Source organism: Benincasa hispida, chromosome 4, assembly GCF_009727055.1.
Source record: "Benincasa hispida cultivar B227 chromosome 4, ASM972705v1, whole genome shotgun sequence".
NCBI classification, from domain to species: Eukaryota; Viridiplantae; Streptophyta; class Magnoliopsida; order Cucurbitales; family Cucurbitaceae; genus Benincasa; species Benincasa hispida.
In genome coordinates this window covers 35,393,868-35,408,967 of record NC_052352.1, presented here as the reverse complement: position 1 = coordinate 35,408,967, position 15,100 = coordinate 35,393,868, and the positions used below count along the sequence as shown (strand labels likewise).

The following is a 15,100-nucleotide window of genomic DNA, read 5'->3' as shown; positions in this document are numbered from 1 at the left end:
CAAGAAAATCATCAAGACCAAAGGCGGATCACTCAAGAAGATCAACAAGCCCAAAGGCCGATCATCCAAGAAGATCAACAAACCCAAAGGTCGATCATCCAAGAAAATCATCAAGACCAAAGGCGGATCACCCAAGAAGATTAACAAGCCCAAAGGCCGATCATCAAGATCAATAAGCCAATGATCGATCATATAAGAAGATAACAAGCCCAAAGGTCGATCATCCAAGAAGATAAACCAACTAATATATTAAAGTTTATTTTAAACGCATCAAAGAATTATATATTAGAGATTGTACTTATTATACTTATTATACTGAAATCAATACAAATACAAAAGTTCAAATTCCACGAAGTCAATTTCTCTGGAATCCTCGTGCAAACAGGGGCCAACATACAAACTTCTTAATTTTTAAGAGCCCGTTTGGTAACCATTTGGTTTTTGAAAATTAAAGCTATTCCATCATTTGCATCTCTAGTAAGTACAATTGTTGAATTTTTAGCTAAATTCAAAAAACAAAAACAACTTTTTGAAAGTTAGTTTTTTAGTCATCAAAATTTAGCTAGATTTTTTAAACAATTGGTGAAAAGTAGATAACAAAAAAAAAAATTTTAGGGTAGAAATAATGTCCATAGGCTTAATTTTAAAAAACAAAAACAATGAAAACTATTTTTTTTTTAGTTCTCAAAATTTTACTAAACTTTTTAAACTATTGGTGAAAAATAAATAACAAAGAAAAAATTTAAGAGTAGAAGTAGTATTTTAATTTTCAAAAATAAAAATAAAAAATGAAATGGTTATCACCCTAAACAATTAAATTATAGTTTATTTTGAATTGGAGAGAACATTCCAGAATAGTTCGTTGGTCTCATTTAGGTTCGCTTCTTGTGCAAGGGAAGAAAGATAGAACCACGTGGTGATCTCCAATTGGTAGAGTACGCGATTCTATGTATTTGTCAACTTTCCGTGTTTAGAGAACTAATCAGAAACCCCAATTATCTGGCTTCCTATATAAACCGCCAAGAAAAGGAAATCCACCAACCCTAAAACTTCAGATATCTTCTACCGCAAGAGGCAGCCACCGCCATTCTTTTACATTTCATCGACGCAGTCGTCCTTTCTCATCGTCCGTAACCATGCCTCGTCGGAGCTCTGGGGGTCAGTATTTCGCTCGTTTCTCCTTCATATCTTCCTATGTCACTCGTTATTTCTTTGTTCTGATTAATTTTATCCGGCCAGATTTTGTTTCCCGTTCTTTTTTCCTTGATTCTCTATCTCCGTATATGTATGGCGATTGATTTTGTATGAACGGTTGGATTGGATTTCAGGCTTCGATAAATTTCGATATTTTGGATCTGTGATTTGACGACAAGACTGTTAACATTTTTTTGGGGGGGAAAAAAATTAGGGTTGAAGCTTCTGCGCGCTTTAGGGTTTAGAAATTTATGTGATAGCGATGAATATTTGAGCTGTGTCATTTATGAAATCTCTCTGATGCATGTGGTAAATGCTTGACCTTTGAATATTGTTGCAGGACGATCTGCTTCCCGTCCCGCCCCTCGTGCTCCACTGCGCAATCCTCCGGCCCCCGGTAAAATAATACTACGCTTTTTATATGATTTAGTTTAATTATCTGTTTTCAAGACCTCGTTTGGGGGAGTAATGTTGAGTTTGTCTGGTAGCCGTTGAGAGGGCCTGTGTTCAGGTATATATTTATCCTCTTCGTTCCCAGGGTGGACTGGATTCTAGCCTGGGCTCCTTGGAGATGTGCTTACCCAAGGCATATTTTGATAGAAAACAATGTTTGGAAATACCTTCCAGTTTTTTAGATTATGATCTTGGTTTGATAAGTTATGGTGCACCTCAGAAATTTGAAAACAAGGATTCAATGAAAAAAGTTGAATTGAATTCCAATTTCAACCATGGCTCGAAATGTGTGCAATACTATGTTTATAAAAGCACAAATTCAGTTATAGTTACCAACTAAATGTAGGGTCCAATCTCAACTATTTATGAACATGTTTCATTTTTAGAAATTAGTATTATTATTACTGAGTGATTAGAGTAGATAAACTGTAATTACAAAGATTTTGTTTGAACTATGAACCACTAGAGTAGGATACATATTTTAGCTTAACAAAAATCAAATGAGTTTATAATCTGAGATACTGTATTTTTCATAGGTTTCTTCACTTCAAAATTTCAAATTCAAACTTAGGATACATAGATCCTCAAAACTTTTGTAAAAAAAGAAGTTATAATAAAGAAACTATATATCTAGCTATGACATTGTCAAATGTACATCTTTCTATACTCTTACAATCTTTTTCTTCTCTTTTGATCAATTAGAGGATTCTCTCGTAACTTCTTTGATTTGGGCTATTGCTCTCTTTTTTTAATTTCACACATCAATAAAATTTGTTTATTATTTTAAAAAATGTTTTCCATGGAATCCATTTGATTTAGTGAATTTAAAAGCCTACCTTGTAAAAATCTGCCAATATCAGTGAATATTTACATTTAACAAATTCTAGATTGCACAATGTTAACAGGCCCTCGATAACTAAAACTACAAGATTGAAACTTAATAGCTTGAAAACCCCAGAGTAGTGGAGTGGGGTAATCCAAGGAGAAGAGAATGCTTTACACTTTAACTATATGTAAAATAACAGATGCACTTGGTCTTTGTCCTCCTTCCACATTAATTCTAGTTCATTAGCGCCCTTTCTTGGGAGGTATTTATGTTACCAAATTCTTCATGAGATTGCTAATAATTGATGATATGGATTCATGGTTATTGGCTGTGGTATAGCTAGAATCTTTTGAATGTATCACTTCCATTATGAGTGCAAATGAATATTTTGTTCTTTCCATATTAAGGTTAAAGCTTGCTTATGTTTTTAACTTGCCTTCCGCAGCTAGTTCTGCTCCTCCACCCGCACCTGTACAAGGCGGTGGTGGTGGGTCTATGCTGGGAGGTCTCGGTGCCACTATTGCTCAAGGTGAGTTTAGAAGCACTTGAACTTTCTTTTCCTTCGATTAATCATTTCAGTGCTATCTAACCATTATACTATTTTGTTATTTGTTTGTGCTGATGTGTAGGTATGGCCTTTGGTACTGGAAGTGCTGTGGCTCACAGGGCTGTCGATGCTGTAATGGGTCCTCGGACCATCCAGCACGAGACCATCGATTCATCAACTTCTTCAGCACCTTCAGTAGCAAACAATCCTGGAGGTTCTGATGCTTGTACCGTTCAGTCAAAGTCCTTTCAAGATGTAGGTTACTTCTTCTCCATTGTTATTTACGATGACTTTCTTTTTTCCAACGCTTGGAAGCTCAGGCCATTTTTTTGCCTTGTCTTCATACTTAAGGAGCTTACATTTTCTATTACCTTTCTTCCTTTGCAGTGCCTGAACCACTATGGAAGTGACATTAGCAAGTGCCAATTCTACTTGGATATGTTGCAGGAATGCCGCAGGAGCTCAGGTTCTGTTTTGGGTGCTTAAAAGAATTGATTTTTAGAACCTTCATTATGTATTCTCGCTTTGCTCCAATTGGATGACCGCAATGAGCGGTGTCAAGATTATTATGTGTTTTGACAGTGTTTTCATTTTACGACCTACTTTTACAACTTCTAATTTAATAAAAGGTGTTGAATGATGGAAACTTCATCGTTTGGACTCTATTGTTTGGCTTTTGAGTTTTGAGTTTTGGGAATTTCCTTGTGAAACTAAAACTGCCGTTTGGATTTGCACATCTACTTGATGAATGCATGCTTGATGAAAACAATTATAATCGAAATTAGTAAATTGTTGAGAGTTTGGAAGTCAAATTTGTTTGTGGATCAATTGAGAAAAATAGTGATGATGGGGAAAGAGTAGAGGGTGAAATTAAATTAATAGGGGGATGTGATTTCAGTATTGTGACATTGGGAAGCATAAGAGATCGTTATAAAAAATCAATTTTATATTACCAGATGTCTATTGAATACAAAGTTGTGTAAGTTCGATGTCCAATTAAAAATAAAATTGTAAATTTTTAAATTTATGACATTTCAAAAAGGGTTATAAACTTCAGATTTCGGACAAAATCTGTAAGTTTAATTCTTCTTTGAAAAATAAATGGAATTGAAGCTTGATGTGAATTAAGGGATTGTTTGAGGTGTTAGAGATAGGATGTGGGAATTTTGATGTTTTTGATGTCATTGTTTGGGTGTGTAGAATTTGATATGTTTGTATTTTTATTGGTTCAATTTTTGTACTCTATAATAATTTGTAATGTATGGCATACAATTCAATTTATGATCAGTTTATAACTTGATTAAAAATATTTTCATCCATATCTAAGAGCAACATATCACGGACTATTTGTACATGTCACAAAAAATAACAAATATTAAAATGCCTATGGATGCAATATACCTTTTCCTTAATGGGGGTGGAAGGCTAGAAAACCATTCACCAATAATCTATGAGGGTCAATTGACGTCCTCCTCTAGATCCTCAACTTGGTATATTGATCTCTTGACGCATCTTGAGCTCTAATTCATATTTCTCTTTCTGCCATTGTACAAGTTTCTCCATTTTACATTCTTGCACATCGTACAACATCAAGCATTTTTGTTCAATGATCCCTTGATGCCTTTTGAACTGAATTCATATCCATTGTACAAGTTTCTCCAGTTTACTTTCCTGCATGTTCGTTGTACAATGTCAAGCATTTTTAGATTGGAAGGGAATCTTCTTGTTTTGTACCTCTCATACAGTACGCTTACTGTTGGGTGTATCTAGAAAAACTTCATCCATCCCATCAATGGTCGGTATGTTCATGTCGGTATACTTTTCAAATGTGATCATGTCAGATGCTTGATCGTACGGCCACTGTTCACCAGTGGCCTTCACCAGTGGCCTTCACCACTGGCCCTCACCAGGCCCTACGTATACTATGTTAGAACATAATATTATATTAGAAAGAGTTCACCATTATAATATAATAATACTATAATGTGTTATCTTACTCGAACCCATACATCGAAAACCCCTTCCTCTATTTTCATACATTTGAACTCGTTATTCCAACCAAATCCATTGCATGCATTACTCAGCAAAATCTAATCTTGCACTCTATTGTTGATAGCCCGATGGAATAGTTAGGATTTTTTTCCGTAAGTAGAGGTTGTAGCTGACTCCAATAATCGCGCGCATCTTCAACCTTTGTCAAAATGTGTTTTGTCATTTTCTGATGTCCTGCCATTTAGCTACAATTATACTTAATAAAATAAATTGACATAGCTAGATAAACAAAATTTGAGTACGAATAACGTAGAATATGTTTCATCATTCACATGAATCAATTAACACAATATAAATTAAGATAGTTCAATACAGTAGATTGTTTGAATCGAAAGATGAACAGTCTAAAAGTAGGAGGAAGTTATTCATAGTAAAGCTAATTGAACAAGAAACTTTGTACTCATGATGCTTGTTCCCATTCATCGAACATTCGCATTGCTAACTCATCTTTGAAATTGGTCCATTCGTCGGATGTTTCAATAAATTGTATATTTTCATCGTCGAGCTCATTAGATGTAGAATCTTCATCATCAATTGTTCCAGGCATTGTAGTCTGGCACATCTCCCTCATTATCAGGTTGTGCAGTAGGTAACATGCTGTTATTGTTCTATATTGGATCTTAACTAGGTAGTAGGACTTTGCACGTAGTATTGCCCAACGACCTTTGAGTACGCCAAATACTCTTTCTGTGCAGTTTCTAGCGGATGAATGTTTCATATTAAAAAATTTCCATGGATTAGTCGGTGCATTTCCAGCACCACACCATTTTGAAAGATGGTACCGCTCCCCTCTATATGGTACCAAGAATCCCTCAACATTGGGATATCCAACATCACATAGGTAATGATAACCTAGGCATGATATACAGAAAATTAGTTGGCAAACTATTTGCTCTTGAATCCAGACAATGGAATCACAAAAGTCTATACCCTTAGGAACCTTCAACCCGTGTGGTCGAGAAATTGCATTCCTAAGCACTCTAGAATCGGCTGTAGACCCTTTCCACTCTAGCAGCACAAATATGAACTTAGCAATTGGTGAACAGATGGCAAGCACATTCGTGGTTATCTCACCTTTCTGGGTACGATAGTGAGGATGATCGGCTGCACTTACATTGACCTTTATGTATGTCCATCCAATGCATTGACAAAGGGATCATACATTGACAAAGGGATAAACATTTTCTAGTTTCCTAAAAATCTAGAACCTAATATTTAAATTTAATTGGGAGTGAAATTAAAATTGTTGTGATACTTCAAACCATTTCCACCTACTGTTAGTGCAGTCGCTTGTGATAGGCTCCGATTTTTTCAGATGTAACTCATGAAGTTGTAGTACTGCGCTCAGAACGGACCGAAAATGCCTCGAAACAGTTTCACCAGACCGTGCGAACTATTGTCCAACTACTCGGTTCTTAACGTTGTGTGCCAAAATGTGGAGAAAAATTGCCACGATCTCTTGGACGTCAAAGTATTGAGTAGGTGCCAGACGATCGGTTGTCCTAAGCATGTTACAGATTCACATGCTCTTGCGATAGCAGACGTCATCCTCATAAATAAGCCAAAAGAAGTTTAGCTGCCTAATTCGATATCTAATGTAGGAGGGTTGGTTCTCTATTCTACAATGGTCATTTAGTAATAGGGCCAACGTTAGGAATAGTTGTCGTTGAGACATGGTGATGATTGAAAGGAGAGTAAAGACTTCTTCATTTTCCATATTTTGAGAAAGAAACCTAAATCCCTAGGATACAAAAGGAAAAATAGTTTTATCAGGGATGGATCTGAATTGAAATACATTACTACAACTTGATAACTAGTAGATTGGTAAATTAATCATCTCATCCTTTAATCCATATATAAAAAAAGGTAAGGATTTACATTTGCATTATCTTAAAAATCTATAATTTACGTTTTTATTAATCTTTTCATAAGTTGGTCAAAGGTATGTGAAAGTTATTGCATTAGCCATAGTTGATCAAAAGTCCGTATTAGTTTCAAATCTTTACTGGGAAGGAAACATTTCAAAAACTGTTTTTAATTCAATAATTTAGATGGTGCAACTAAAATGAATAGTTACTTAATCAAAGACATGATTATATTAATTAAACATTTCAAAGTTATATTGATTACTACAAATGAATAAATTAATTAAAGACATCATTATATGAATAGTTAATTAATTGAAGACATGATTATATTACAAAAGATAGTTTAAAAAATGTTTCAATTTTTTTTAATTAAACATGATTATATTAATTACTAAAATTGAATAAATTAATGAATATATTGATTAGAATAGTGGTAATTGACCATAATTTGAATATTGATAATTTATACTAAAATAATTAAAAATGATTAGTTAATTTGTATATTGATAATTTATATTAAAATAATTAAAAATGATTAGTTAATTTGTATATTGATAATTTATACTAAAATAATTTAAAAAAATTAGTTAATTTGTATATCGATAATTTATACTAAAATAATTAAAAATGATTAAATAATATAAAAATCAAATTGAAGAGTATAAACAATTAGTATATCAAAGATATGATTCAATTTAGATTAATAATAATAATAATTAATGTTATTTTAACTATTGGATAACTTCCATTAAAAAAAATTCATATCGTTAATTTAAATTTATAAAATCAAATTATCAAAGGTCAATTTGGGTATTACAATTAGGGGCAGAATCGAATGCATCTAAAATTTAGAAATTAATAAACAGTCTATTACAACAAAATTGATAAAAAAAAAAAAAAAAGTCAAATAGTGAAAAATTAATAAATAGTCAATAATACAAAAAAATGTCAAACAGTCCGTGTACACAATGAGGCACACCAACCTCAATGTGGCACACCAAAAAAAAAAAAAATACAACTACAATCTCAATGAGGAATACCAAAAAAAATACAACTAAAATGGAATATAGGGGAATACAAAAAAAAAAAAAAACACTAATTGCAAACTAATTGAATGTTCCCTATTAGTTTGGGCTGCATAACAAAACAAAAAGCAGAAGTTAGAAAAAAATCTACAAATACTTAAAATGTAGGAAGAGAACTAGTTGGAATAGATAAGTATCTATGTAACTTTTATGAAGTAGTATTTGGATGGAGAGTCCACGGGTTTTCGGATCAAAACACAATGAGGCACCCTACCACCCACTAAAGAACCAAAAGTTAGGAAGTTAATAATATGAAAATAACAAGACCAAAGAATAGAAAGTAAAGAAGGAGAAACCAAATTAAAGAACTCACCAGATTGACAAACTAAATCTCGGACAACGGAGGCTCTCAACAAATAGAGAAGAACTAATGTTGTTATATAGGAAGAGGGGTAGTTAGAGAGGGGTGGTTGTTGAACATTAATAATAACCCAAAAAATATTTAAAAAAAAATAGTGTGACAGGCTTTAGAATTAAATTCACATCATGTAAATGAACTCAAATCTAATTAATAAGTTGGTTGAGTCATTAATGAAGTATGGGTAATGGAAATATGCCAAAAAAATTAATAAATGATGGTGGTAGTTTAATAAATGAGGTTGGTGGATAGTTTAATAAATGAAGTAATTCATAATGCATAATATTGAAAACATGCCAAAAAAATATAAAAAAAATTAATAACTAGGACTAACACAATTCAAGGCATTAGGATTAAAACAACAAAATACAGAACATAGAATTAGTAGGTAAATTAAACATGGCTGGAAAATCAAATACATAGAACAATAGATAATGGAGGCATGAAAATGAAAATTTGAAGGGAAACACAGAGAAGAAGACACAATTCAGGATATTAGGTTTAGAACATCAAGATATAGAATAGAGAATTAGTAGGTAAATTAAACATGGCTGGAAAATCAAATACACAGAACAATAGAGAATGAAGGCATNAGAACATCAAGATATAGAATAGAGAATTAGTAGGTAAATTAAACATGGCTGGAAAATCAAATACACAGAACAATAGAGAATGAAGGCATGAAAATGAAAATTTGAAGGGAAAGACATAGAAGAAGACACAATAAGAGCATTAGGATTAGAACAACAAGATACATAATAGAGAATTAGTAGGTAAATTAAACATGGTTAGAAAATAAAATACACAGAACAACAGAGAATGAAGGCATGAAAATGAAAATTTGAAGGGAAAATGAAATACACAGAACATGGCATGAAAAATGAAATACATAAAACATGTATCGAAAAATTAATCATGGCATGAAAATCAAATAAACAGAATAGAGGATCAAAACATGAAATTGAAAATTTAAGTAGAAACAAAACAAAGACTCATCATTGACCGGTCTAGGGTTTAGAAAACAAACCTGAAGTGGACAATGTTCTCCCCCACCAAGCTGTAATTCCTTCAACTAGTCCTTCCCAGGCATTCAACGATCGACGAAGCAACACTGAGGCCAAAAAACAAGTTGTACAGCGGGTTATGGGTGAACGGAAGACCGTCAAAGCGGCAAGGACATGGTTGAGGCTGAGATTGAGGCGACGAGGGAAAAAGGGGAAACACTATATTTGTGAAAAGACAATAGATCTATGAAGAAAACAATGAAAGTGGGTTGAGGAAAAGATTGAAGAGAAGATTGAAGCAGCTAGGGTTTCAGGTGATGTTGAGAGAGACGTGAGAGGAAAATGGGAGAAGAAGATATGAGGGAAATGAAGGAGGGAAAAGGCAGATTCGAGATTAGAAGGATGATTTCTGAGAGGGATTCACATGCGCAAAAGGGGAGACAAACAGATCTATGACATATGAAACCGGGAAGATAAAATGGTGACATACGAAAACGGGCTGAGGATGAGATTGAGGAGAAGATTAAAGCGGCTAGGTTTTTAGACTATGGTTGAGAGAGACGTGGGAGGGAAAGGGGAGAAGGAGATCTAAGGGAAATAGAGGAAGGATTCATTTGAGAGGGAAACATGAGGAGGAAAGGGGAGACAAACAAGGGAGAGGGAGACATCTGAGAAAGGGATTCATTCGTCTGACGTGTGAGTAAGAAAAGAGGAGAGAGAGAGACAGACATCTGAGAAAGGGGAGAGGGAGAGACGTGTGAGGGAAAGGGGAGAGAGAGAGACATCTGACTGAGGGAAAGGGGACATACGAAACCCCTCCAAATTCCCATTACTATTTGCAAACCAATTGGGCTGGATTTTTAAAATTGGTGATATACAAAAAAAGGGCCTCCAAACATGAATATGATATAGGATCTCACTGAGTTTAAAACTCATATTGGGCCCCCAAACACACCCTAAATAGTATTAGATGTTCCTCTTTGTTTATCCAGCCAAGTTTTCTTTCTTTAGTTTGTGTTTGGAGTTCATGTTTAAGTTTGAAGTATAGATTTATATATATCTAGTTTGTGAAATATTTCTTTTATTTAATCACCTGTTAGATTTTATATTAGTTTAATTTTCTTTAAATAATATAATTAAGTTCAAAATAAACTAAAAGATTTAGAAGAATATTTTTTTAAAAAATTTTGAAATAGAAATTTTGACTAAAATTATAATATTATTTGATAAATTATTTTAATAGTTTAATATTTTAGTTTTACTAGATTTTGAAATAAAATTTCATAGACTTTTATTACTTTAACTAATTTGAAAATGATCATTTTTTTTTTACATTAATACATGCTGGGGACATAGGCGTGAATTCCGTCTTGCACTCTATGTCCCCAGCTATCTATCCAGTCTTACCCCGGAAATGAGAGGCTTATTGAGTCGGCACTGTTGAGCCAGCCCCCACCCATGCAAATCTGAGGATAATCCCGAATAGACAGGAGTTCATAGTTAGCTCAGGATTAAGATCGAGTTACCTAGGTCATCTAAGAGAAATAGTCAGTCTTAAACAGTAAACAACATTATATATTAAGAGTGACTTATTTCTTGGTCCGATCTTATACAAACTCATTGCATAGGACGCCCTTATTCCTCATGTTAATACATGAATGAATCAGGATCACTTTGTTTGTAGCACCTTTACAGCAACTTGTAATAGCTACAGAGTAGGCCGCATCCAATAGTGTTACCAGAATAAGGTACCCAACCTTAATCATATACTATAGACCGTTTTGGCTATTTACTCGAACTTTGATCCATATTTATACCTCTATATAAAGTTCAAGTATTCATGTAATAGTCATGGATTTTAGTTCATTGGATTTAGACTTTACAAATGCAATTTAAAAATTCAATAACAAGTTTATTGAAGAAATGTTGAATAACATCTTTATTGATAATAGAATATATTTAACTTTATAAACTGTGAGTTTTAGGACATAAAACCCTACAATACTCATACTTAGACTAAAACTTCAGTGGATTGATATATATATATATATATATATATATAACATTGAGTTACAATGAAAGAATAAATACTAAAGAATAAATATAATAAACTAGGGCATCAGATACCCATAAATTCTCCCACTTGCCCTAGTTATAAGTGTCTCATAGACCTAGTCCTACTAGGTGATCCTCGAACACTTTAGCCGAAAGGGCCTTTGTAAATGGATCAACTAGATTTTCTTTTGAGGCTATCTGCGTGACTATCACATCTCCTCTGTGTACAATCTCCTAGATGATATGGTACTTCCGCTCGATGTGCTTTTCTCGTTTATGGCTTCGAAATTCCTTTGAATTTGCAACTGCTCCACTGGTGTCACAATAGAGGGTGATAGGCAAGTACATATTAGGAACTACTTCCAGGTCAGCCAAGAACTTTTTGAGCCATACTGCTTCTTTTGTTGCTTCACTTGCAGCTACATACTCAGCTTCTATTGTGGATTCAACAATACAATTTTTCTTGATGCTTCTCAACACAACTGCTCCTCCATTCAGAGTGAATACTGACCTAGAAGTTGATTTCCTTCAATCAATATCGGTTTGGAAGTCAGAATCAGTGTATCTAGTAAGGATCAGATACTCAGCACCATATATGAGCATAAATTTTTCGTTCTCTGAAGATACTTGAGAATGTTCTTAACGACAGTTCAATAATCATATCCAGGATTGGATTGAAATCTGCTGACTGTTCCAACTACATACCATATATCAGGACGTGTACATAACATGACATACATAAAACTCCCTACTGCCGATGCATATGGAATTAGTTTCATATTCTCAACCTCTTAAGGTGTCTTAGGACTTTGTTCCTTTGACAGATGAATTCCATGTCTAAAAGGCAACGTTCCCTTTTTGGAATTTTACATTTTATATCGAGACAAAATCTTGTCTATATAAGATGTCTATATAAGATGCTTGAGATAGCGCTAAAGTTTTGTTCTTGCGATTTCGAACTATTTGGATCCCGAGAATATACTGTGCTTCTCCCAAATCTTTCATTTGGAACTGCGTAGCTAGCCATCTCTTAACATCAGCTAGAAATTCTACTTCATTTCTAATGAGTAGAATATCACCAACATACAATACTAGAAAAGTGACAATTTTGTTAACGATTTTCTTGTAAACACAAGATTCGTCAACGTTTTGCTTAAAGTCATAGGATTTGATCACAGTGGCAAATCTCATATTCTAGGATCTAGATGCTTGTTTTAACCCATAAATGGATCGATTAAGCTTGCAAACCTTTTGCTCTTGACCCTGTTCAATAAACCCTTATAGCTTAGACATATAGATACTCTTTTCAAGATAGCCATTCAGAAAGGTCATCTTGATATCCATTTGCCATATTTCATAATAAATGCAACTATGGACAAGAGTATTCTCATTGACTTTATCATGACAACTGGAGAGAAGATTTCTTCATAGTCTACCTCTTCTTTTTGGGTAAACACTTTTACCACTAGTCTAGCTTTGTAGGTCTGTACCTTACTAGCTTGATCTCGATTTCTCTTATAGATCCACTTGTAATCGATGGGTTTTACCTCTTCAGGTAGATCTAGAAGATTCCAGACAGAATTGAAGTACGTAGACTCCATTTCAAGGTCCATAACTTTAATCCATTAAGCTTTGTCCATATCATTCTGTTTGAAAGTCAATGGATCCTCTAAGCCATCATCTTGTATGATGACTTGAGTTTCAATTAAACCCATGTACCGGTCAGGCTGTTGCATAACCCTCTCACTACGACAAAACATTCTCAACTCTTGAGAAAGATGTGAAATACCAGTTTCATCAACTACTCTTGTTGATGGACCTATCGTTTCTATGGACATTTCTTCTATTACTAGCTTACTGCGAGGTTGATGATTCTTCATGTGGTTGTACTGCAAGAAGGTTGCATTTGTGGATACAAATACCTTGTCTTCCTGATGATCGTAAAAGAAACCACCTTTCGTTTCTTTTGGGTAGCCTACAAATAGGCATACTTTTAAACGACGTTCCAACTTTTTAGGTTTCAATACCAACACATGTGCTGGGCAACCCCAAATTCTGAAGTGACGTAAACTTTCTTTACGTCCTTTCCAGAGCTCGTAAGGTGTTTCATAAATACTTTTCGATGGAACCATGTTCAAAATGTACACTGTAGTTTCAATTGCGTGTCCCCAGAAAGAATTTAGTAACTGAGCATAACTCATCATGGAACGAACCATATCCAACAAGGTTCTGTTTCTTCTTTCTGCCATACCGTTTTGCTGAGATGTGCCAAGGGTTGTGATTTGAGACTGGATTCCATGTTCTATCAAATAGTTCTGGAATTCTAAGTCCATATACTTGCCACCTCGATCTGATCGAAGTGTTTTAATCTTTTTACCTAGTTGGTTTTCAACCCCAGCCTTATATTATTTGAACTTTTCAAAAGTTTCAAACTTTTGGTGCATTAGATAAATATGCCCATACCTAGAATAGTCATCAACGAAGCTGATGAAATATTCATATCCTCCTCTCATTTAACATTCATAGAACAACAAAGATCTGAATGTACCAGCTTTAAGTGTTCTTAAAAAAAAATTTAAAAATTGAAATTAATTTGATTTTTAATTATTTAAACATATTTAATTAATTAATTAATTTATATCAAATATCAAATTAATCACATATCTAATTTCCAACATGAATCTTATTCATATAATTAATATTTAAATCAATATTTAAACATTACAAATTCTCCAATTTTGTTTAATTTCAACAAATTAAACGTTAATTATATCGAATATAATTAACAAACCCTAATTTGATTTTGAATTTATTCAAACTCAAAACCCTAATTTCGTTTTGAACATTTTCAAATTGAAATTCAATTTAAATATCATTTCAAATTCACTCATTTTAATAATTCAAGGTGTTCATGTTTTACGAGCTAGTAGAGGGACCTTATGAACCTACAGATCATGAGTTCAAACAATTAAGATTAATTGGCTAAAACTCTTTAGACCGAATTAATAAATATTCGTTAACTATCGAGTCATACCATTATAGCTCGATAGTTGCACTTTTCTCACTGTAGATATATTTGTGTCCATATGATATAACCATCACTAGTAAGTCGACTCTTCACAAGTTGTTCGTAATAATGGCTGGGTCAATATGCTGTTTTACCCTCGATATTACGTATTGCTCCTTAAGTTCTAACTGATCCTTTAATGAACAATTGATTTATGATCTAATCACCAAACCGAATCCCTCTCGGGCTAGTGAGAGGGTGAGGCCCCTTTTCCAAGACCTGGATACAGTACTTAAGAGAACAACCATTCTCTTATCCCTAAATCGGGTAGGCGAATTCCATCTTGTACCCTATGTCTCCAGCTATCTACCCAATCTTACCCCTAAAATGAGAGGCTTATTGAGTCGACGCTAGTGAGCCAACCCTCACCCATGCAAATCTAAGGATAATCCCGAATAAACAGGAGTTCATGGTTAGCTCAGGATTAAGATCGAGTTACCTAAGTCATTTAAGCGAAATAATCAGTCTTCAACAGTAAACAGCGTGATAAATTAAGAGTGACTTATTTTTTGGTTCGATCTTATCCAAACTCATTGCATAGGACGCCTTCACTCTTTATGTCAATACATGAATAAATCTGGATCATGTTAT

General features: G+C 33.8%; 2 protein-coding genes across 2 annotated transcripts; one reads left to right on the top strand and one right to left on the bottom strand.

The window, feature by feature from the left end:
* Positions 1–998: 998 nt before the first annotated feature.
* Positions 999–3,685, top strand: LOC120076571 (coiled-coil-helix-coiled-coil-helix domain-containing protein 10, mitochondrial-like). Its single transcript, XM_039030445.1, has 5 exons — positions 999–1,158; positions 1,535–1,591; positions 2,919–3,002; positions 3,103–3,275; positions 3,408–3,685. The coding sequence occupies exons 1-5, from the start codon at positions 1,137–1,139 to the stop codon at positions 3,504–3,506; spliced, it is 435 nt and encodes a 144-aa protein (XP_038886373.1). The 5' UTR covers positions 999–1,136; the 3' UTR covers positions 3,507–3,685.
* A 1,787-nt stretch (positions 3,686–5,472) lies between these two features.
* LOC120076178 lies at positions 5,473–6,620 on the bottom strand. Its single transcript, XM_039029944.1, has 2 exons — positions 6,588–6,620; positions 5,473–6,192 (listed from the first exon to the last, which is right to left on the bottom strand). The coding sequence occupies exons 1-2, from the start codon at positions 6,618–6,620 to the stop codon at positions 5,473–5,475; spliced, it is 753 nt and encodes a 250-aa protein (XP_038885872.1).
* Between the last annotated feature and the right edge of the window lie 8,480 nt (positions 6,621–15,100).

Bases quoted from the DNA above. Each gene is read 5' to 3' on its own strand.
- LOC120076178 (XM_039029944.1), bottom strand. From the start codon at position 6,620: ATGACGTCTGCTATCGCAAGAGCATGTGAATCT. The intron at 6,193-6,587 runs GTAACATGCTTA...ACATACATAAAG, and splicing joins TCGCAAGAGCATGTGAATCT to GTCAATGTAAGTGCAGCCGA.
- LOC120076571 (XM_039030445.1), top strand. From the start codon at position 1,137: ATGCCTCGTCGGAGCTCTGGGG. The intron at 1,159-1,534 runs GTCAGTATTTCG...ATATTGTTGCAG, and splicing joins GCCTCGTCGGAGCTCTGGGG to GACGATCTGCTTCCCGTCCC. The intron at 3,276-3,407 runs GTAGGTTACTTC...CTTCCTTTGCAG, and splicing joins AGTCAAAGTCCTTTCAAGAT to TGCCTGAACCACTATGGAAG.